This window comes from Mustela nigripes, chromosome 16 (genome assembly GCF_022355385.1).
Source record: "Mustela nigripes isolate SB6536 chromosome 16, MUSNIG.SB6536, whole genome shotgun sequence".
Classification (NCBI taxonomy): domain Eukaryota; kingdom Metazoa; phylum Chordata; class Mammalia; order Carnivora; family Mustelidae; genus Mustela; species Mustela nigripes.
This window is the reverse complement of record NC_081572.1, coordinates 19,313,482-19,335,860: the sequence shown is the minus strand read 5'-3', so window position 1 is coordinate 19,335,860 and position 22,379 is coordinate 19,313,482. Positions and strand designations below refer to the sequence as shown.

Here is a 22,379-nt window from a genome sequence, read left to right as displayed (position 1 = left end):
TCAGTTTTCAGCAAACCACCTTCTGCCACCCTCCTTCCCACTTCACCCTTACCCGGCACAGGAAGCCAGGGGATACGAGTCCTGCCCCAAGCGTCCAGTGCTGGACCCTAGCGCGGCTGCGCAGGGCACGTGCGCTTCTCCGGAGTCCCGGCGATTGGCTGTGACGTAACTTCCGGCGTGAGCGGCGAAAGCCGGGAGGGCGAGCGAGAGAGCGAGCAGGCAGCAGGCAGCAGGCGGGCGGGCGGACGGCACGGAGGGAGGGAGCGAGCGAGCGAGCAGTGAGTGAGCCAGCGAGGGCGGCCGCGTCCCTAGAACAGCCGAGATTCTTCCCGTCCCTCTGATCCCCTCCCCGGAGCCCACAGCGCCTCCGGTCTCCTGTGGAGCGGACACGGCCCGGCCCGGCCATGGCCTCGTTGCTGAAGGTGGATCAGGAAGTGAAGCTCAAGGTAGCGGCACCGGTCCGGGCCTCCTGACCCCTCGCTTCGACCCCCAAGCAGTCTGACCGGCTTCCCACTCCCCGTGGCGTCTTTGTCTCCCTGGGGACACCAGCTCTGAGCTTCCGCTCAGCTCAGCCCAGCCCCCCACTCCCGGAGATGGCATCGGGGGAGAGGATAATATAGGGTGGCCTTCTGAACCACGTCTGGTGGTGGAGAGCCCCGGTGAGACCTCCGCAGACACGTGGTGGACGCAGCACCTTAGGCCAGTGACAGCTGGAAGTCCCCCAGCTCAGCAACGTTCCCCGCCTCCGGATGCTACTGCTACTCTCTCTGCCCCTACCCTTGGTGTCAGACCTGCTTGGTATCCAAGGCTAGGTCTGGATGGGGGCTTGGCACGTTTGTGAGCTCATATCTCCCCTGTCTACCTGCCTTTTGTTTGCTCTCAAATTCAGACAGCTTCAGACTCAGGGAGGGAGGGTGAGAGGGAAGACAGGTGGGTGCTACTCTCAAGCCCCGCTTCCCTCTCCTGAGATGGAGAAATGGATCCTCAAAAAGATAAAGTATTTGCAGTCTGGGGGCCTCTCAGCTTCTCATTACAATTATAAGGTGAGGGGAAGACAGCTGGATTTGGGTTTTCCCATCCTGCTGGTACCCCTGTTGCCACCTACTGACTTGCTGTTACTGAATTGCTCTCTTTGTTAATTTTAGGTTGATTCTTTCAGGGAGCGGATCACAAGTGAGGTGAGTGCAATAAATAGAAAAATAAGTGTTGGTTGATAGTTCGGAATTTCCCAGAGAAGAGATCTATAGAGAGAGACCTTCCCGCAGTTATTAATTGAAGTGTATTTTCCTTCATCTTCAGGCAGAAGACTTGGTGGCAAATTTTTTTCCAAAGAAGTTGTTAGAACTCGATAGTTTTTTGAAGGTGAGAGAGACCCTTTTCTTTTCTTCAAAACCCTCCCCCCCTTTTTTTTGGCTCTGGTCTTTCTGTCAAATGGGAGAAATCATGTGTTGCTTCTATTTTGTTTTGTACAGTAAAACACTCTATTTCTTGCCCTTCAAATGAAATACTTCTTTGTTCATTTTGAAAAGACTAATACTGTTTTGGGGGTGGGTGTCTCTCTTTCAGGAACCAATCCTAAACATCCATGACCTAACTCAGATCCACTCAGACATGAATCTCCCAGTCCCTGACCCCATTCTTCTCACCAATAGCCACGATGGACTGGACGGTGTGAGTGTCCTGCGTTTTTCTTTGTATTCTAAAGCAGTAGTTCTCTGTTCTCTACTTCCTAGTCAATTTGAACATGTACAGAGGAAACAGTGGCATTAGGATCTAGGAATGAGGGCTCTTACAGACATGCTGATTCCAGTATACCACTTTTAGACCCTGATTTTCATTTATAGCATGAAGTGTATAACCTGATGCTACTCTGTCCTAGAGTGAGTGCCACATAAGACTGATAGCTGCAGGTTCCCTCCAGTTGTCTGGTCTGTCCCTGTGGCTCTAAGCAAGATTTTTCTCACCTATGTCAGTGTCTTATTTTTCTTTTTCCTTTAAAGATTTTATTTATTTATTTGACAGAGGGAGATACAGTGAGAGAGGGAGTACAAGTAGGGGGAGTGGAAGAGGGAAAAGCAGGCTTCCTGCCAAGCAGAGAGCCCAATGCGGGGCTCGATCCCAGAACCCTAGGATCATGACCTGAGCCGAAGGCAGATGCTTAACAGCTGAGCCCCTCATGTGCCCCTGTGTCAGTGTCTTGAGTATTGTTACAGGATGAGCAGTTTTTATTGTGTATTGGACTGTAGTCCCTGTCTTTGTTAGGTATCTTTAGCACCTAGTGCTTGTCAAGTTACATGACCACGTTTTATAATAACAGTGATAACACTGTATTGTTGTTTGAGTTACTGTCTCATTGATAGAGCTTGCAATTCTGGAAAGCAGAAGCTGTCGTAATCAACTTTGTATCCCCAGCACCTAGTTCTATATCTGGTACATAATAGGTGCTAAGCACATGTTTGTTGATTGAATATTGTGCTTCTTTGTGGAACCAGAAGATGTGTACATATTCCCTTAATGATCCTCACCCTGCATTGACTGGTTCATTTTTCCTGTTGTTTATAGTATCCCCTCCCCCCAAGTGCTTAATATGTCAGTTGAAAGGTTGATCTTCCCAACTAGAGTGTAAGTTGCTTTGTGGCAAGAATCTATCCTTAAAGCCCTGTATGTGCTTAGAAAATTGTGTATAAATTAAAACAACCTGTGGGGCAAAGTTACCCGAAGGGGAACTTGTGATAGGGATATGGGTGTGAAGAGCAGGCTAATTCCTGTCTCTATCCATAGCCCACTTACAAGAAGCGAAGGTTGGATGAGTGTGAAGAGGCCTTCCAAGGTAAGAGCCAGCCCTACCACACCTACTCCCTGGTTTGCAGCCCTGAGCAGGGGGATTGATCTGGCAGTCTCTGATCAGGAAATAAGATCAGACTTGATTTTCCAGAGTTCCCATTCCCACGTTCTCCAAACGTGGTCATAATTTAGCACCCAAAACCTAATGTCCCAGTAAACAGGGAGGGCTTTGCTTAGTGCAGACTGCCAAGGGAGAGAGGTTGGAGGTGGCTGCACATTTCAGGTTTTTCACAGAAGTCCAAGCTCCACATTATTTTCTCTTCAGTAATCATTGGTACATTAAATCTTTAGAGCGTATTTTCATTTCCTGTTATTCAGACTTTTGGCATACTTTAGACACTCATTTGTTAATCCATACATTTTCTTTTTTTGATTCTGTTGGTGGGGTCATGGTTTGTAGGTAGGATTGTGGCAGATAAAAGGCAGAGGTCCTAGCATCTCATGGCTCTGGGGAAGGAGAGAGAAAGGTGGGGGATGGGGGTGTTAATGTCCTGCCCTCCACCCCAGTCGTTTGACCTTCTTCATGTCCCTGCCAGGAACCAAGGTGTTCGTGATGCCCAATGGGATGCTAAAAAGCAACCAGCAACTAGTGGACATTATTGAGAAAGTGAAACCTGAGATCCGGCTGCTGATTGAGAAATGCAACACGGTGAGGCAGGGGCTAGTGACCTATGGGCTGATCCCAAAAAGCCTGGCTTGAACTATGAAAAGTGTTGGATGTGGGGCAGGAAGTATGGAGATGATAGAGGAGTTAGCACATGAAGTATCGTGGCTCCCTTGCTCCCAGCATCTGGTCCTAGTTAGCAGCATGGGCTGTATACTTCATGGCTTTGGCAGAAAAAACAAGGATCCTCATATGTACATATTGGTCCTCTCACCCTTCAGGTCAAAATGTGGGTACAGCTCTTGATTCCCAGGATAGAAGATGGGAACAACTTCGGGGTATCCATTCAGGTAACGTGCTTGCATACAAACTGGAGAGGAAGGTTCAGAAGGCTTACTCTCCTTTTCAACCTGCTTTGTTTGTTTTCCCCTGGTCTGCTCTTTGGATGACATGGAAATGACTTGACCTCAACACCTGAGTTTTTTGTTTTGTTTTGTTTTTTTAGGAGGAGACAGTTGCAGAACTAAGAACTGTTGAGAGTGAAGCTGCATCTTATCTGGACCAGATATCTAGGTAGGACTTCTTGGGCTTGGCCCAGGAATTGGGGGCTGGTGACATGGCAAGCACTGTCCAGGGTCTCATGCAACTTCCTTTTCTACTCTCTCCTTTTAGATATTATATTACAAGAGCCAAATTGGTTTCTAAAATAGCTAAATATCCCCATGTGGTAAGTAAGGGTTTGGGGTCTGAGGGTGGACGTGGAAGGGAAAGGGAGGAGTGGCCATTGCCTGGCAAGAGCTGCCTACGGACAGGCTGGCCTCGAGACTAGGCTTTTCCTCCCTCCTTTCAGGAGGACTATCGTCGCACCGTGACAGAGATTGATGAGAAAGAATATATCAGCCTTCGGCTCATCATATCAGAGCTAAGGAATCAGTATGTAAGTAGCCTTGGTCCCTGCCCTCAGTCACCCTGGCTGTTTGTCCTGGCTCTCATTCTCTTGCCGCTCCCTGGGGTTTGAGATGGAGGATGGAGTGGGATAAAATGAAGAGGGTAAATTCTCATCAGCTGAGTGTTGAGAATTAGAAGCTCATTGAAAGTGTGTGGCTGGGGATCTCCCTTTCTGTCTGGATGGCAGGGAGTGCTGTGCAGTGTAGTTGTGAAGGTGTGGGCAGTGGAGTCAGACAGGCTCGGGTTCAGAGCCAATTCTTCCTGTAATCTGGCCTTGAGCAAGTTGTTGAACCTTAAACTTCAGTTTTTTCATCTGTAAGATGGAACATCATATCTATGGCATGAAGATGGGTTTTTTTGTTTTGTTTTGCTTTTTACAAAGATGGTTTTTAAAAAATGAGTGAAATAGGGGTGCCTGGGTAGTGCAGTTCGTTAAGCATCCAACTCGTGATTTCAGCTCAAGGCTTGATCGTGCATAGTGGGACTGAGCCCTGCATCGGGCTCCACAGTCAGCCCGGAGTCTGCTTGAGGTTCTCTCCCTCTGCCACTCCCCTCACTCATGTGCATGCGTGCACTCTCTCTTAAATAAATAAATCTTTAAAAATAAATAAATAAATAAATAAATAGAGTAACACGTTGAAAGACCCAGTACCAATTGTTGGTTATGATAGGTGCTCAAGAAATGTTAGTTGTTATTAGACGCCTGGGGCCTGGGAAGCTCCCAGGGACCCCTGGTGTTGGGATCCCTGAGCTGGGGTTCCAGTGAGTGAGATTGGGATTCCGCATATGATTGCTTGGGGCTTTGTGGGGGGTATCTGGTTTCTTTGGGAGGTTGGGGTGGAACAAATTTGATTCCCTGGCCTCTTCTCCCAGGTCACTCTACATGACATGATCCTGAAAAATATCGAGAAGATCAAACGGCCCCGGAGCAGCAATGCAGAGACACTGTACTGAGGCCAGGGCCAGGGCCAGGGGACTCTGTGAGTCTGGCTCAAGACCGACATTGCCTTGGTTTGTTACATGACTATCGTGATGGGGAAACTGGCTGGAAATAGTAATCCCACCTCTCTCTGTTTTTAGTTAGAGTCTAATGAAACTCTCATGTAGTTCTGTGACGTGTTTACCTCTTTTTTCAGGCCTCAGGAACTCTTCTATTTCCTTCCCTAATGCCCACACCCGACATGTCCTAATTTCTGGAGAAGTCCAGCTTTGTGTGTGCAGGACGTTGGCACAAGAATACTTGTGTTTTCTCTCCCTGCCCTCGCCCTCCTGTGTCTTGAGCTTTGTGTTGTTTTTTTTTTTTTTCCCCCTTCTGTTGACTAGTTGATTAGAAGCTGAGGGAACTGGAAGGAAAGTGCTAGGTGTTGGGGGGTGCTGTCCAGCTCCTCTCTGATGTCAGGTTAGTGTCTCTTGCCACTGTGTGGGACATTGGATTCTCCCCCCAGTTTCCCTGATGATAACTTAGGGTCTCCCATCTGCATACATCCCACCTTGAACCTGATCATGACAAGAAACACCTTAGGCCTTCTGCCAAGTCCCTAGCTCCTTGAGATGTTTTTATAACTAGGATTTTCACATACATATATGTATGTGATAGACACATACGTACAGACATGCACGCACATGCCTTCCTACTCCATTATCTGATTTCTCCATCCCATCGTCTGTTGTTTTCCTGTGTCCTGTCACCCCCATCCCATGAATTCTGTCACACACACATCATTCAGAAGCTGATAGTAGTCTTAGTCCTCACCTACCGGGGCCCATCGTTCTGCTATTATATATATATAGCCTCTCGGTGCCCAGAGGCTGATGAATTGGAGGAGAGATGAGAATCAGAGGATTTGGGGGAAGGCCCCTTCCTCTGCGACTCGGGTCTTTTGGGGCGTTACTGCAAAGGCTGGTCCTCTGACTCCTGGGTGCCTCTTCTAGGCCAGTTGTAAATCGGGGTGAGTTGTCTGCAGCTGTGAAGGCCAGATACTGCTGCTTCTGTGGGGCTTTCCTGTGGGACAGATAGTTCTCTTATTTATAGTATTGTGCTTCCAAGGAAAGCAGCACCTGCGTATATGTGTGTGTACGTGCACACACCTGCGTGTATGCATTGTGTGTATGTGAAAATCCGCTGGGCAAGTCAAAACCACAGAAGAGTTGCCTCCTGTTCCTCAAATCTTCCCGAGCTCTCACTTGTTACAGCTTTTCTCCTAACCCTCCACAAAGCCCCACTTTCATTCTGCCGCTACTGGAGGGTCTGTATCTGCGGTCAGCCTGCCAGTGACTCTCTCTGTGTCTGTTTCTGACTTTACTTCTTCCCCTGTCTTCCTCTTGCCTTCAACCCCAACCACATTTCCACCCAGCTGCATCATTTTTACTCCCGGTATGCTATAGAGAAGGAGTCAGGATGCTGTCTTCCCATGAATAGTACTCAGTAACAAACCAATTGCATTTTAGTTGGGCAGTGCCCCTACCTACCCTCCAGATCCCTTCCAGCTAACCCCCCCCCACCATGTGTTTCTCAGTTTCCCTTTTTGTTTGTTGGATTATTCTGCTGCCCCTTCTCACTCTATCACCCTTGGATCGTAATGTAAAATTCTTTTACCATGTCAAGAAATTATTAAAAATGCAGGTACTTTGACCTCTTTCTAAAGCTGCAGACCCTGTTGCGATGCTCTTGGTGGCTAGGGACATGCCCACACTCAGGTGCGTGCCTGTGGGACCCCCCACCTCCACGTACACCTCCAGCCACCCTATTGGGTGTTTTTATACCAGTTGAGCTGCCTCTTTTCTCTCAAATAGTGGAAAGGCTGAGGCTTCTGCCTACCAAGAGGCAGGGGTGGGTCCTTCATTTGTGGTCAGTCTGAATTATGTGAAGGTTAGCTCTTCCCAAACCGCTAAGCTGCTTCTGTCTAACCTGCCCAGATGGCAGTGCCTTGCTCCCTCTGCGCGTTGATACCCAGGAACTGCCAGTAGAGGCTGCTCTAGTTCCGTGGCTGGGGGATCACCTGGTTTGAGGCACAGCCTACCGGCTCATTTTCTTGACCTTCGATGAATTCTCCCCACTGAATAGTGTCTTAAATTTCTTGAGGAGATGCCAGGGATTCCTGCTTTGGGTTTTCCAATGACTTGGGAGGGCCGTCTAGGATTCTAGCTGTCTCTGAAATAAAGCTTCCTCAACTTCAACCTTGCAGAGTAGCCTTTTGATACCCAGTGATTCCCTCACTGATTCTCTGCAAAAAGAGATTTAAGGTCTGAAACGGAGGAACATCTGCTGTATTCTGTTTCAGAGCTCAGTAGCAGTAGCTAACAATTTTTGAATGCCTTCCCAGTGTTGGGCTCTGTTAAGTGCTTTATGTGAATGAGCATATTTAATTTTCATGAGTCTGGGGTAGGTGACTTCTCCCTTATGGGTGAAGACAGTGAAATTCATGAGAAGTAACTCCTCTGAGGTCCCACAGCATAGTGATCTGACCGCTGAGCCCGGGTGCTCACCTTTCCTTTCCCTCCGACTAGCTAGAAGAGACCTGATACTTTTACCAAGCAAGGGCTTGGCCTCTGGCAGCCGGCCAAGCACTTACTGCTGAACTGGGCTGTGGGTTGTGGGAATATTGGCAGGTGGTCCTTGCAAGGAGGCAGGGAAATGGATAATTCTGGCGCCTGCCTGCAGCACACGGCACTTAACTGGGCGTCTGAGGTTTGCATTCTCCCTCAGACCTGTTCTGAGTGCAAGGTGGAGTTTAGAGTTAATCCACATGGCCCTCTAGTCTGGTCTGAGTGACAGCAGTCAGGACTCCTGTCGTGCGGCGGCCAGGAGCCCAGGGGCAGGGGAGAGCCTATGCACGTGGAAGGAGTGCCTGGAGCCAAACCACGGAACAGAAAATTGGAACCGAATTATATAAATTAAGGTCAGAAATTTCCTGTCCAGCCCACAGGGTGGAGTTTTCTCCATCCCTATCCATCCTACTGAATATAAGCCCCGATTTGATGTTAGTAACTGGAAGGAGCCGCTGGTAGGACTCTCCTTAGCTCTCCGCATTCACCATGAATCTCAAGGTAGTGCTCGTATTCCTGGCATTGTCCCTCATTACCATCTTTGCCCTGGCCTATGTCTTGCTGACCAGCCAAGGTGGCTCCAGCCAGCCTCCCCGCTGCCCCTCCGTGTCCCCCAGCGCCCAGCCCTGGACACACCCCGGCCAGAGCCAGCTGTTTGCAGACCTGAGCCGAGAGGAGCTGACAGCTGTGACGAGCTTCCTGACCCAGCAGCTAGGGCCAGGCCTGGTGGATGCAGCCCAGGCCCGCCCCTCGGACAACTGCATCTTCTCGGTGGAGCTGCACCTGCCCCCCAAGGCTGCCGCCCTGGCCCACCTGGACAGGGGGAGCCCCCCACCTGCCCGGGAGGCACTGGCCATCGTCTTCTTTGGCGGACAGCCCCAGCCCAACGTGAGTGAGCTGGTGGTGGGGCCGCTGCCATGGCCCTCCTACCTGCGGGATGTGACCGTGGAGCGTCACGGGGGCCCCCTCCCCTACCACCGCCGCCCCATGTTGGGAGCTGAGTTTGCCCAGATGTGGAAGCATCTGAAGGAGGTGGAGCTACCCAAAGCCCCAGGCTTTCTGGCTTCTGTCTTAAACTACAATGGCTCCACTTTGGCACCTCTACATGCCACCCCTAGTGGCTTGCGCTCAGGGGACCGTGCTACCTGGATAGCCCTCTACCATAACATCTCAGGTGTTGGGATTTTCCTTCATCCGGTGGGGCTGGAGCTGCTGCTGGACCACAGGGCCCTGGACCCTGCCCGCTGGGCTGTCCAACGGGTCTTCTACCTTGGGCGCTACTATGCAGACTTGGGACAGTTGGAATGGGAGTTTAAGGCTGGCCGCCTGGAAGTGGTTAGGGTTCCTCTCCCCCTGCCAAATGGGGCTTCATCCTTGAAGTCCAGGACCTCCCCAGGTCCTCTCCCCCCTCTTCAGTTCTCACCCCAGGGCTCCCAGTACAGCGTGCAGGGGAACCTGGTGGCATCCTCCCTCTGGACATTTACCTTTGGTCATGGGGTGTTCAGTGGCATGAGGATTTTTGATATTCGCTTCAAGGGCGAGCGAGTGGCCTACGAAGTCAGTGTCCAGGAGTGTGTATCCGTCTATGGTGCCGATTCACCCAAGACAATGATGACCAGATACTTGGATAGCAGCTATGGACTTGGCCGTCACAGCCGGGGCTTGGTTCGGGGTGTTGACTGCCCCTATCAGTCTACGATGGTGGACATCCACACATTAGTGGGCACAGGGGCAGTCCAGCTGCTCCCAGGGGCTGTGTGTGTGTTCGAGGAGGCACAAGGACTACCCCTTCGGAGGCACCACAATCACCTCGAGAGTCATTTCTATGGTGGTTTGGCTGGCTCGGCCCTTGTAGTCAGGTCTGTGTCCTCTGTAGGCAACTATGACTACATTTGGGACTTTGTACTGCACCCAAATGGGGCGCTGGAAGGGCGGGTTCATGCCACAGGCTATATCAACACGGCTTTCCTGAGTGGGGGTGAGGAGAGCCTCCTCTTCGGAAACCGTGTGGGGGATCGAGTGCTGGGGGCAGTGCACACGCATGCCTTCCACTTCAAGCTGGACCTGGACGTGGCAGGTGAGTGCTCGGGTGAGAACTGAGGCTCGGGGTGGAGCAGAGGGAAGGGAGACCCCCAGATGGAGCCAGAAGCAGCAGAGGGGCAGGCCGGCACAACATACTGTGGTAACAGAGCAGGGGCTGATTGGAGCGTATTCGGCTGCAGTCAGCCTGAAATCCTGGGCGTGCTGGGTATCTGGCCGAAGGTAGAGGGGTGGCCCTACGCAGCCCTGATTACCCAGCCCCTCCGCCTTGCAGGGGTGGTTGTGAAACTTGGCTTGAATGCAATGGCCAGGCCTGGCGGCCTTTGTCTTGATTGCCTCTGCGGCTAGCGAATTTGCCCCAGCAATTGGGGCTGGATTTGGGGCTCTGAGTTTTCTTCCTGATTCTGGGGGACAGTGAAGGAGGGGAAAGCAGGGGCCTGCGCAGAGATAGGAAGCAGCCTAAGGAGGTTTTCAGCGTAAAGGTGGTCCTGGGGCACGGGGGTGGGAGGTGCTAGTGAGGGTTGCTTCACAGGATTTCATAAAACAGGACATAGGATGGTGGCCCCACCGTCCTCCTGGGGAGAGCCATCCTACCCCTGCCAGAACATGTCCTCACCGCCGGACCTCTGGTGACATAGCAGGCATGCAGTAGGCTTGCTGCAAGTGTAGAAAGGGGTTTTTCAAGTGGGGCTCAAAGCAGAGAGAGGACTTCCTGCTCCTGACGGATTTTCATCAAGAGCAAAATAATGAATTTAATCAAATCACGGGCTATTAGACCCAGAACAAAAAAACAGAAATCTACCAGACCCTCGCCAAGCTGAGGAGGGTGGGGGAGAAGGGGCAAGAAGCGGCTACCCAGGTATCATGCTCTGTAACCATGCATCCTTCTTGTCAGACGGTTTCTTACCCTCTAGACCATAAACACGCGGTTTGGGGTTGGAGGAGAACTAAGAAAATAGAATGACTACTAAATGAACCTATTACCTAAATTATTCTTTGACATATTTGGAATAGGACTTGAATTTGAAGTTTCTCTTCAGCACTTTTGGCATTAAAGAGCCTTGTCTCAGGCAGTGAAGTTGAGTCACAGGTCCTGGATCCCTGGAGTGTGGAGCTGGAGGGACAGGCAGCAGAAGTGCTGGCCTCAGTAGGGCGCGCTCTGCAGGGTGCTGGGGGCCTTCACCATCATTCCTGTTTAAAGGCATGGACACCCCAAACCTGCAGAGCAACACCAAGTGGGGAAGATGGGTGTACGTTACAAGTGCAATCGCGTTCTAGGAAACTTCCAGACAATATAAGATCTCAATCTAGTCCCAGAAAAACAAAAACAACACATCAAAGTGGTCCCCAGCTTGTGGAGGTGGAAAGCAAAGTTTCAAGAGCTGGGATGAAGATACAGGGTGCTCTGGAGGGAGACTGGGTTTTTCCAGGCAGCTCCTGCAAGACAAATCTCTCTTTCATGGTTCCAAGAATGTAACTAGCCACCTGCGTGTGCTTTTCCACTTGCAGAGCTCAGCCACAGAACAGCTTTTATTATGCCCGCTGTAGAGATGGAGAGAGAAAAGTAAAGAATCAGCCTAATATCTACCGGGTAGACCGGTGCTAACAGAGCTCTGCGGTGATGGATATTCTCCATCTGCCTTGTCTGATGTGTTAGCCACTCATCCTATGTGGCCAGTGTGACTGAGGAACTTGAATTCTTAAATGGAACTAGCTACTTGTGACTGGTCATAGCCGTATTGAAAGGTGAGGTTCAAAGAGGATGGGCTAGCGCTCGAATCCAGGCCTTCTGGCTCCCAGCACGGTGCTCTCTGACGAGCTCTGCCGCCCTTTGTCAGGCCAGCGCAGTGGGCATCGTGGGGGAGGACAAGGGACTCTCTCACCTGGTGTGGAACTCCTCTCCCCCCTCCCCCGGCAGGGCTGAAAAACTGGGTGGTAGCCGAAGATGTGGTGTTTAAGCCTGTGGCAGCCCCTTGGAGTCCAGAGCACCACCTGCAGCGGCCACAGCTCACCCGGCAGGTCCTCGGAAGGGAGGACCTCACAGCTTTTTCCTTGGGAGAGCCCCTTCCCCGCTACCTTTATCTGGCTGGCAACCAGACTAATGCCTGGGGTCACCAGCGCGGGTACCGGATCCAGATCCACAGCCCCCTCGGCCTACACATGCCCCTGGAGAGCGACATGGAGAGGGCCCTCAGCTGGGGGAGGTGAGGAGGGCTCTGGGCACTGGGTGGTAGGGAAGGACGGGTCCTCTTCCCCGATCCCAGCTCTTGAAGACCCCAACTCACTGCCCTTGGTTTACCATTCACCCTTGTGCCTCCCCTCAGCTCCAAGTAGATATGGGATGGGAAATGCTGTCCCACAGAACCTGGCCCAAAGGACTTCGAGGCCGAGAATGGCCCCTGACATTTCCTGATACCACCTTCCTTCAACATTCCTGGTCAGATACCAGCTCGTGGTGACCCGGAGGAAGGAGGAGGAGTCACAGAGCAGCAGCATCTATTACCAGAATGACATCTGGACCCCCACTATGGCCTTTGCTGACTTCATCAACAATGAGACCCTCTTAGGAGAGGTTGGTAGCCCTAGAGGCAGAGGAGAAGGGCAACTGAAGCCTGACGTCTTGGCTGCCCAGCCCCTGACAGTAGGTTGGAGGGAATGGTAGGTTTCCAGTTCTCCGATTCAGGGGCCAATGCAGGTCATCCCTCTTGAGGTGAGATTAGCCCAGGGGACAGTGAACACCCTACGGAGCTTCTCACAAGGTCACCCTGCCAGCTATGTGGACCTGGGGCTGGGTGGAGGTGGAAGTGAGGCGGAGGCTAGAGGTTGGGGATTGTGGCTGAGGAGGGGTGGGTCTCTGGGTTTCGCCTCCCCAAAGTCTCAGCCTCTCCCTCTTCCCGCAGGACCTGGTGGCTTGGGTTACAGCCAGCTTCCTGCATATCCCCCATGCTGAGGATGTCCCCAATACAGTGACTCTAGGAAACAGAGTTGGCTTCTTGCTCCGACCCTATAACTTCTTTGATGAAGATCCCTCCATCTTCTCCCCTGGCAGTGTCTACTTTGAGAAGGGCCAGGATGCTGGGCTCTGCAATGTCAACCCCGTGGCCTGCATCCCCAATCTGGCGGCCTGTGTCCCAGACCTGCCCCCTTTCTTTTACCAGGACTTGTAGCCCCAAGGGTGTAGTGGGACAGGGAGGGGAGTTGCTGAGACATTTGTACCTTTCTCTGTTCCCACTTCCTGCTCCCTTGATTTCTATCCTCTTAACATTCGTTAGGAAAGAGTCTCCCACACTGAACCCCTATGTATCCCTTCCGTTAATTCTTATTTCCAGTTCATCTTGTTTAAATGATGGATGTATACAAATGATATGATTATTAAAAAGTTCAAGCGAAACACCACAAATTCTACCACTCAGAAATAGCTAGTGTTCACATCTGGTGAGCATCAAACCAGACGTTTCTTTATGCATGTGCATTGGAATGGAAGAATAGATAGAATTATGTAAAAATAGATGGTGTGTGTGATTTATAATAAAAGGTACTACAAGATTTTTTTTATTGCTCGTGTTTTTTCTATTTGACTTTGGAAGTATCTAGAATCCCCCGGAGAATATTAAGGACTCTGGCCAAGGAAATTAGCAAGGGAAGAAGAGAGGGCAAGAGGGACAGACCAGGCCAAGGAATGCCGCTTGGGAAGCTGCAGGGCTGGGGGTGGGGGGTTTCCTTGGAAGCAGAACAATAGTTCCAAGTTACAGGAAAGGGAACATCTGGCCCTGGAAGGTGGGGGTTGGAGGAAGAAGCCTGGGCAAGGGGGACAAGGGGCTGCTCTGCACAGACCCAGCTCCTTACCGGTGCTGCTTCTCCAGGCTCAACTGGTCAGTTGCATTATTTTTAAACCCCCTCTCCTGCTGCCTCCCCCAGCTCTCCCCAGTTCCAACCCTGACCCAGAGAGCTGAGTCTGATTTGTAGCCTGGAAGACAAAGCCATGTAAGGTCTGTGGAAATCACTGCTGTCCTGCTTCAGGCCCGCCCCCCAAGCCTGGCCTGCCCCGCCCCCTCCCCAGCCTTCCCGTGTCCTTCCCACTCTCCCCACCCTCAGTATCCTGAGCGGCTGAACACTGGGAACCTCAGCCAGAGTCCAAGAGGCCCCCCACCCCCCGCCTCCCCTCCATATAGGATAAGAGTGATCTCACTCTGCTGACCTGAGAACACACATCTCTACTCTGGTTCACGGACAATGAACCAGAAGACCACTCTGCTGCTCCTCGCTCTAGCCGTCATCACCATTTTTGCCTTGGTGTGTGTCCTACTAGCCGGCAGGGGAGGAGATGGGGGTGAACCTGGCCAAGCTCCTCACTGTCCCTCCGTGTCCCCCAGTGCCCAGCCCTGGACACACCCTGGCCAGAGCCAGCTGTTTGCAGACCTGAGCCGAGAGGAGCTGACAGCTGTGACGAGCTTCCTGACCCAGCAGCTAGGGCCAAGCCTGGTGGATGCAGCCCAGGCCCGCCCCTCAGACAACTGTATCTTCTCGGTGGAGCTGCACCTGCCCCCCAAGGCCGCCGCCCTGGCCCACCTGGACAAGGGGGGCCCTCCACCTGCCCGGGAGGCACTGGCCATCATCTTCTTCGGCGGACAGCCTCAGCCCAACGTGAGTGAGCTGGTGGTGGGGCCACTGCCACGGCCCTCCTACCTGCGGGATGTGACGGTGGAGCGTTACGGGGGCCCCCTCCCCTACCACCGCCGCCCCGTGTTGCTCCGAGAATACCTGGACATAGACCGGCTGATCTTCGACAGAGAGCTGCCCCAGGCTGCCGGCCTCCTCCACCACTGCTGCTTCTACCAGCGCCAAGGACAGAACCTGGTGACGATGACCACGGCTCCCCGAGGTCTACAGTCAGGGGACCGGGCCACCTGGTTTGGCCTCTACTACAACATCTCGGGGGCCGGGTTTTTCCTGCACCCCGTGGGGTTGGAGTTGCTGGTAGACCACAAGGCTCTGGACCCTGCCCGCTGGACCATCCAGAAGGTGTTCTTTCAAGGCCGCTACTATGAGAGTTTGGCCCAGCTGGAGGACCAGTTTGAGGCAGGCCTGGTGAATGTGGTGCTGGTCCCTGACAATGGCACAGGTGGGTCCTGGTCCCTCAAGCCCCAGGGACCCCCCGGTCCGCCGCCTCCTCTGCAGTTCTATCCCCAGGGCCCCCGCTTCGGTGTCCAGGGGAGTCGAGTGACCTCCTCATTGTGGACTTTCTCCTTTGGTGTTGGAGTTTTCAGTGGCCCCAGGATCTTTGACATTCGCTTCCAGGGAGAACGACTAGCTTATGAGATCAGCCTCCAGGAGGCCTTGGCTGTCTATGGTGGAAATTCCCCTGCAGCAATGCTGACCCGCTATATGGACGGCGGCTTTGGCATGGGCAAGTACTCCACCCCCCTGACCCGGGGGGTGGATTGCCCCTACGGGGCCACCTACGTGGACTGGCACCTCCTTCTGGAATCACACACCCCCAAGACAATACACGATGCCATTTGCGTGTTTGAACAGAACCAGGGCCTCCCCCTGAGGCGACATCACTCAAATTTCTACTCCCACTATTTTGGGGGCCTTGCAGAGACAGTGCTGGTGGTCAGATCTGTGTCGACCATGCTCAACTATGACTACGTGTGGGATATGGTCTTCCACCCCAACGGGGCCATAGAGGTCCGACTCCACGCCACCGGCTACATCAGCTCAGCCTTCCTCTTTGGTGCCACCCGAAGGTACGGGAACCGGGTTGGGGAGCACACGCTGGGCACGGTCCACACCCACAGCGCCCACTTCAAGGTGGATCTGGATGTAGGAGGTAAGACATCCCTGGGGAAGCAAGGACTCCCGAAAAGGTATCTCTTTGCTTTGGGGTTTGTGGACGTTATCCAGGAAAGGACGAGTTGAGCGGGAAGGTTGGCTGCTGCATTTTCTTTTGCTCCCAGCTCACTGGCTGGGTACAGAGCTGCCACCCTTCCCCTCCACATGACCTCATCAGAAAATCTTGAGAAATGGCAAAGCTCGGGGAGGAGGACGGATCTGGGCTCACAAGATCCCCTTTGCCCTCGTCCCCCTCTTGTTCTCACAGAGGCCCCACTTCAGGGAGGCGGCCATGTTTCGTAGTTCATTCCTCTGTGTCTGGCCTGTGGTGCCGAGGTTTTGGAGGACCTGTTTGCCTCTTGCCGAGTTCCTGGCACACGCACACTGGTCATATAGCCCCAGGTTATACATTTCCTTTGGGAGTGAGCCCCCCTTTTTCTGGGTACCATACCCTTAAATACAAGGCAGTAAAGTGGGTGCTGTGGGATGTTCCGATAGCTCCTGGGGTTGGTGGTCACACAGAGACACACATGATGTCTTGGAGTCCGTCTCCTCGCTTTGAGTCCACCACCCATTTTATTCTGGTCTGTCGGAGATGAGTCAAAGCCTTGCTGGGCCGGCCTTCTCTCTGCCCCTTCCACTCTTCTCCCTCTCAGATCCAGGGGCCACCTGCCCGCCCTGCCAGCTTGCTGCCCCGTCTGGCTCCAACTTTCCTAGAAGGCCCTTCCCCTCAGAGCGCAGCTCCAGCCTGCCCTTCAGCTCCCCCACCCCCCACTCCAGTGTGGCCTTAGCCAGGCCCACACCCTTCCCTGTCCCCGGAGCGCCACAGGTCAGTCAGGCTTCCTGCTTTTGCTCCTGCGTCGCCCCCTCCTAGAACACCCAGCTGGGTCATCTTTCAAGCCTGAAAGGCACCCAGGAAGGCCCCCTTTTCCTGCCTGCACCTGTATTCCTGTGACCTTGGACCTTGAATGTGCTCCTCTCACACTGGCCGCCTTTCAGGGCTTTACCTTCCACAGCCTCCGTGAGAGCCGGAGGAAGGGGATGGGGTTTCACTCCCCTGTGCCTCCCAGGGCTGAGCCTGGTCCTCTCCAGTGTGAAGGGTTAGTGAATTAGTCCCTGAAGAAATACTTTATAGGTCAATAGCTTTGGCTGAAAGACCAGAGGTTTCCTGGGGAGGAGGAAGGAAGCAGGGTCACACTCCATCTTGGGTTTCTCCTTGGCCCCACTCTGAGGCGGTGAGTGGCGGGGAGGGGACAGAGTCCAGAGGCAACAGGGCAGCTGCATGACTGACCCTCCCTCCCCCCCACCTCTATCCCTCCCCTACAGGACTAGAGAACTGGGTCTGGGCTGAGGACATGACCTATGTCCCCATGGCGGTCCCCTGGAGCCCCGAGCACCAGGTGCAGAGGCTGCAGGTGACCCGGAAGCTGCTGGAGACCGAGGAGCAGGCCTCCTTCCCCCCAGGAGGCGCCCGGCCCCGCTACGTGTACCTGGCCGGCAACCACAGCAACAAGTGGGGTCACCCGCGGGGCTACCGCATCCAGGTGCTCAGCTTTGCAGGGGAGCCGCTGCCCCAGAACAGCTCCTTGGAGAGAGCCTTCAGCTGGGGGAGGTGAGTGATGGGGTGTCAGAGAGAAGCTGGGGGAGGAATGAGAGGGAAGGGCGTGTTGGGAGCTCAGTTCAAACTGTACTGGAGCATTGTACTGAGAGCTGCGTTAGGGTTTCCCAGTTATCGAAACGCAAGCTCTGGGCATGTGTTCCCGGTGCCGGGCAAAGGCCCGGGCGGGAGAACCCTTTCCCATTCTGGGTGTGGGGAGAGGCCATCCTGTGAGATGGCCAGGGAATGAACAGAAGGGTGTGGAAAGAGGTTGGCCTACCCATCCCGGGGGTCACCAGAGTCATTGTGTGAATGAGACGGGAAGCCCGGGGTCCATGCACTCAGCTCCCTTCCATCATCATAATCAGGCAGCAGGACGGGGTTAGTGACCGTGGAGGCCTGACCAGTGCCTCCCTAGGTACGAGCTGGCCGTGACCCAGCGGAAGGAAGAGGAGCGCAGCAGCACCAGCATCTACAATCAGAACGACCCTTGGGCCCCCACCGTGGAGTTCGCTGACTTCATCAACAATGAGACCATTGCTGGAGAGGTCAGCTCCCCCCGGAGGGTCCTGGGAGGGAGACCAGGGCACAGAGATGAACCCCACCTCCTCTGTAGTTCCCCGACACCGTCTGGCCTCCCAAGGCCTAGAGCTGACTCCTGCCTTCCTGCATCTTTACCTGCTGAGGGAGACTTCCCAAGCTGGGAGCTCATTTGCTGAGACACTGGCCGAGGCCCCAGGGCTCCAGGAGGGCTGAAAGGCAGGCTCTCTTGTGTCTAACCCTTCGCTTGTATCTGGCTTGACTTCTGAGGGATTCATTTATGAATGTCAGCCTTTTCTGCCTCTTCAACCCTGATCTCCCGGCTCCATCCTCATCTCAGTCATAGATGGGGTGGGGGAGAGTGAGGGACAGGTGAGCTGAAATCGCCTGTGGGTGTCCTCCCTCTGGGGTGGGTTAGCCATCGGCGCTGGGATGGGAGATGTCAGAGGTAGAGGGCCCGGGCTGGGACAGGGAGGAGGGGTTTCTCCCAATATGAAACTGACTAGGCTTTGACTCCTGGGCAGGTAGGACAAACTGCTTAAAGACTTAAGATCCTTTCTCAGCTCAGGTCTTGATCTCAGCATTGTGAGTTCAAGGCCCACGCTGGTCTCCAATGTTGGGCTCCACTCTGGGTGTGGCGCCTTCTTTAAAAAAAAAAAAAAAAAAAAAAGACTTAAGATCCTTTTGAGGGAAAGTGGGCTAGTGAGCTAAATCCTCACATCCACGGCTGCTGTAGGAGGCAGGCCTGTCCCTCACGAAGCCAGGCCTCAGGATCCTCTTTCTTCTCCTCTGCCAGGACCTGGTGGCCTGGGTGACAGCTGGTTTCCTGCACATCCCACATGCGGAAGACGTTCCCAACACGGTGACTGTGGGGAACAGCGTGGGCTTCTTCCTCCGACCCTACAACTTCTTTGACCAGGACCCCTCCTTCGAGTCTGCGGACTCTGTCTATTTCCAGGGGGACCAGGATGCCGGGGCCTGCGAGGTCAACCCCCTGGCTTGCCTTCCCCAAGCTGCTGCCTGTGCCCCAGACCTCCCCGCCTTCTCCCACGGGGGCTTCTCTCACAACTAAGGGGTCCCCGGGATGGGGAGTGTGCCAGGGACCCCAGGGCCAGGCTGTGGGGAAAGGAGCAGTGGGCGCTGGGCCAGGTGGCCTGATGCCTTCTTTTCCTTTCTTCCACCTGGAAGCTCCCCGCCTCCCCTTCCCCCCAGGCTCCCTCTCTATGGCCTTCCCTGACACCCCCTCCCTGCTGGGAGCATCCTGAGCCTGTGATGCCTGGCACTGGGGGAGGGGCAGAGATGCGCCTGAGCTTTGTTGACCCCAGACCTGCTGGGTTCCTGTCCCAAAAGAGAAGAATGGCCAGCTGATGCCCGGACGGATGGCCAAGCTTTTCCCAGAAGACTCCTGTTTTTTTTGCTTTCTGGTTTTCCCAAATCTTTTTAACCCATCTCCGAGCCTCCTCACTTCCTCCCTTGGGGAGTGAGGATGGTGTTGTTGCACTGGGAATACTGCTCTAGAAACCCTGGGATAGTCCCCTTGAAGCCCCAGGGCAGGGTTCCTGCCAGGCCAACACCTCCACGGATGAGCTAGAAGGAGTTCCTTAGCCCACATTCCTCTTACCCTCCTCACCCTCTCCCTTCCCCCGCCCACTGCCTCCTCTTCCTGTTCCTACTTGTTCTTATAGCCTGGGATTTCTCTCCCAGCCCTGGGAGGACGTTCCTCTGTCCCCATGCTCCCCTAGTCTTTATTTCTAACGTAGGTCTCTTCTCCTGGCTCTCTGTCCATGGAAGTCTCAGAATGCAGAGAGCAGCTAGTTTCAGAGGACAGCCCCCCCCCCCCGTCTGTCCCCCTGTGTCTGTCACAACTGGAGGCAGAGTGGTCCCCACCCCTGTCCCGGGGCAGGCTGTGGGTCCCGGAAGTTCTCTCCCTGGCAGTTCTCTCCGTCCCCTTTGTATTCACCTGCTTTGCACCCTCTGGCAAAGGAGGGCCACACAGCAACAGCTCAAGGGAGCACTTGAGGCGGATCTGTGGGCACTGGGGTATTGAGGAGTGGTCATTCATGCCAGGGGTGTGAATGAACCCATGTACTCCGCAGCAGCAGACCCTGACGGCACGTGGGCGCCAAGGGTGGGAAGCAGTGAGACCTTGGATCTCCAGGAGCCACCACTTGTAGCCATGCCAAGGAAATGGGGAGTGGCTCCCACCACGCCACTGTCCCTCAGGGGACCTGGGTGAGGGGTGGGTGTGCCCAAAGTGAGAGATTGCAAACCAGAGAAACATCCTTTCCCAGAGGACTGATGAACTAAATTGCCTCATGGTCTTACAACACAGTGCTGTGCAGCTCTAACAAGAAGGCTCTCTCTGTGTGTACTAATAGGGAGTGATGTTCCAGTGAAACGGCAAGGCACGGAAGTGTGGGTGGCGCCCTTCTCCCTCGTGTGGTAGAAAGGAGGAAACTATAAGTACATATTTACTTATATATGCATATTCAGAAGAAACCAGTGATAACTGGTTGTTTTTTGCAGAAGGGAACTGGGAGGCGGGGATGGGGGAGGGAGGGTACTTAGCATTCTATACCCTTTTGTATATTTTGAATTTTGAGCCATGTGACTGTATTCCTTGCTCAAAATAAATTAAAAAAAAAAAAAAAAAAAAAAAAACGGGCCCAAACAGGACCCGACTTTGTTTGTTATTTTGTTATTGACAAGTCTTTTAGGAAGGGGTGAAGGTAGGGGTGAGGTAAAGGGAATGAGGATATGGACCCAGGGACTCAATTTGGTCAAGTTTCTGAGACCCAGAGAAACGGATGCAGCCTCTGACAACTTCTCTGCCCTTTCTCCTACCCCTGTCCATCCCTGAAGACAATGTTAAGCCTTGGTTGTGCTCTCTTGCTCCCTGTCTCCATCTCTGTCTCTCTCTCGTTTCCTCTCGGCGTCTCTTAAAATCAGGGACAACAGGGAGCAATGGAGAGAGGGGACTTCTGCTTTGCTGGGAGTCTGGGCCAGGTCAGGAAGTGACGTGTTGGAAAGGGATTTGGGATTCCACTCCGCTCCCGACCAGAAGGAGATCCTAGGTAGGTCACAGAAGTTTCTGCTCCCTTTTGAGCTGCTCCAAGCCCAAGCTCACCTGGGGGTCAAGGAAACAGTGGATGGGGACAAGTCAGAGAGCTGGAGAGAAACTAGGATCCAAACTAGGATCCTTCCAGGGAGGAACACTGGAGTAAGGAGAACGGGGCAGTTCAGTTACGGCATGGCCTGGGCAGGAAGCAGGAGGGACAGAACAGACTGAGGGAGAGGAGGGACTGGAGACTGGGACAGAGTAGAAAAGGGATGGATGCCATGGCCAGCTGTGACTCGAACGCTGACTTTGTATTTCCTCTCTCCCTGACCTGAGTAGTTTCTCTATTACATGCAGATCCATTTTCCACCTCGTGTGGCTCCTTCTTACGGCCAGCCGCAGGGCAGTCAGTGCCGGGGGAAGCTGGGGGAAATGGAGAGACGGAATGCTGGTGTCCGCCCCACTCCTTCCCATGTGAATCTCATGACCTTGAACCCCATGTCCACACCAAAGCACATGAATGCTCACCAGCTTTTGTCGGAAAATGTGACTGTGTGTGATTGTGTCTCTACGTCTCCCCAGGGGGACTACCACTCCTGCCCCAGCCTCAAATGAGAGGAGGCAGGAGGGACATGTGGACTGTTAGAACACCTGCCCAGCTGGGGTCAGGAGGGCTGCAAGGTGGACCCCCAGCCCCCTTCCCCAACCCAGTCTCTTCCTTCGACCACTGAGGCCAGCTTTAAGTGTTGGCCTCGTGTTTGTGACCCAGTGACAAGAGTGTATACTCACCAAGCATGTTAAGTTCTGAAGGAACCAGTGCCCACAAAGCTAGACTCTTTAGGTCATGGGCTCCTTGCTCTAAGAGAAGCTGGACAAGGGGAGCCTCAGGCTTAGCTCAGAGGGCATAGCTGGGACTTCTCTAGGAACACAGACACTAGAATGCTCTGGAAGGGGCATAACATGTATTCTCCTGCCTCTGCTTTCCCCTGGGAAGGGTTCCAGCCCCAAGTTAAAGAGGATTCCTTCATGCATTAGCAAAGATGTACAGCGTGCCTTCTAAGGACCAGGCCCACACGAGGCACAAGGATACATTAGTGAATAAGACACACAGGTTTTGGGGGCGCCTGGGTGGCTCAGTGGGTTAAAGCCTCTGCCTTCTGCTCAGGTCAGATCCCAGAGTCCTGGGATCGAGCCCCGCATCGGGCTCTCTGCTCGGTGGGGAGCCTGCTTCCTCCTCTCTCTCTCTACCTACTTGTGATCTCTCTCTGTCAAATAAATAAATAAAATCTTAAAAAAAAAAAAATACACACAGGTTTTGTCCTCGGAGGAGCGAGGCTAGTAAAGGACAGTTGCAGTCATGACTGCAA

The 22,379-nt window shown here is 53.5% G+C and overlaps 3 protein-coding genes across 5 annotated transcripts; all 3 read left to right on the top strand.

Annotated features, from left to right (window-relative positions):
* Positions 1–188: 188 nt before the first annotated feature.
* PSME3 (proteasome activator subunit 3) lies at positions 189–7,046 on the top strand. The gene is made up of 11 exons (XM_059380094.1): positions 189–446; positions 1,146–1,178; positions 1,300–1,362; positions 1,567–1,671; positions 2,782–2,830; positions 3,381–3,493; positions 3,730–3,798; positions 3,954–4,021; positions 4,121–4,175; positions 4,299–4,385; positions 5,270–7,046. Exons 1-11 carry the CDS (start codon positions 405–407, stop codon positions 5,348–5,350), a joined length of 765 nt encoding a protein of 254 aa, XP_059236077.1. The 5' UTR covers positions 189–404; the 3' UTR covers positions 5,351–7,046.
* A 985-nt stretch (positions 7,047–8,031) lies between these two features.
* AOC2 (amine oxidase copper containing 2) lies at positions 8,032–13,522 on the top strand. 2 transcript variants are annotated; one of them, XM_059380087.1, is made up of 4 exons: positions 8,032–10,019; positions 11,901–12,186; positions 12,425–12,554; positions 12,883–13,522. In XM_059380087.1, the coding sequence occupies exons 1-4, from the start codon at positions 8,432–8,434 to the stop codon at positions 13,147–13,149; spliced, it is 2,271 nt and encodes a 756-aa protein (XP_059236070.1). In that variant the 5' UTR covers positions 8,032–8,431; the 3' UTR covers positions 13,150–13,522. The 2 variants fall into 2 exon arrangements, with proteins under 2 accessions (XP_059236070.1, XP_059236071.1); XM_059380088.1 differs by lacking the exons at positions 12,425–12,554; positions 12,883–13,522 and adding an exon at positions 12,307–12,415.
* A 551-nt stretch (positions 13,523–14,073) lies between these two features.
* On the top strand, positions 14,074–19,084 carry LOC132004034 (membrane primary amine oxidase). 2 transcript variants are annotated; one of them, XM_059380085.1, is made up of 4 exons: positions 14,078–15,815; positions 17,144–17,429; positions 17,833–17,962; positions 18,751–19,084. In XM_059380085.1, exons 1-4 carry the CDS (start codon positions 14,216–14,218, stop codon positions 19,024–19,026), a joined length of 2,292 nt encoding a protein of 763 aa, XP_059236068.1. In that variant the 5' UTR covers positions 14,078–14,215; the 3' UTR covers positions 19,027–19,084. The 2 variants fall into 2 exon arrangements, with proteins under 2 accessions (XP_059236069.1, XP_059236068.1); XM_059380086.1 differs by lacking the exon at positions 18,751–19,084 and having other exon boundaries at positions 14,074–15,815; positions 17,783–17,935.
* Positions 19,085–22,379: the final 3,295 nt, after the last annotated feature.

Bases quoted from the DNA above. Each gene is read 5' to 3' on its own strand.
- LOC132004034 (XM_059380085.1), top strand. From the start codon at position 14,216: ATGAACCAGAAGACCACTCTGCTGCTCCTCGCTCTAGCCGTCATCACC. The intron at 15,816-17,143 runs GTAAGACATCCC...CCTCCCCTACAG, and splicing joins GGTGGATCTGGATGTAGGAG to GACTAGAGAACTGGGTCTGG. The intron at 17,430-17,832 runs GTGAGTGATGGG...GTGCCTCCCTAG, and splicing joins AGAGCCTTCAGCTGGGGGAG to GTACGAGCTGGCCGTGACCC.
- PSME3 (XM_059380094.1), top strand. From the start codon at position 405: ATGGCCTCGTTGCTGAAGGTGGATCAGGAAGTGAAGCTCAAG. The intron at 447-1,145 runs GTAGCGGCACCG...TGTTAATTTTAG, and splicing joins ATCAGGAAGTGAAGCTCAAG to GTTGATTCTTTCAGGGAGCG. The intron at 4,386-5,269 runs GTAAGTAGCCTT...CTCTTCTCCCAG, and splicing joins CAGAGCTAAGGAATCAGTAT to GTCACTCTACATGACATGAT.
- AOC2 (XM_059380087.1), top strand. From the start codon at position 8,432: ATGAATCTCAAGGTAGTGCTCGTATTCCTGGCATTGTCCCTCATTACC. The intron at 10,020-11,900 runs GTGAGTGCTCGG...CTCCCCCGGCAG, and splicing joins GCTGGACCTGGACGTGGCAG to GGCTGAAAAACTGGGTGGTA. The intron at 12,187-12,424 runs GTGAGGAGGGCT...ATTCCTGGTCAG, and splicing joins AGGGCCCTCAGCTGGGGGAG to ATACCAGCTCGTGGTGACCC.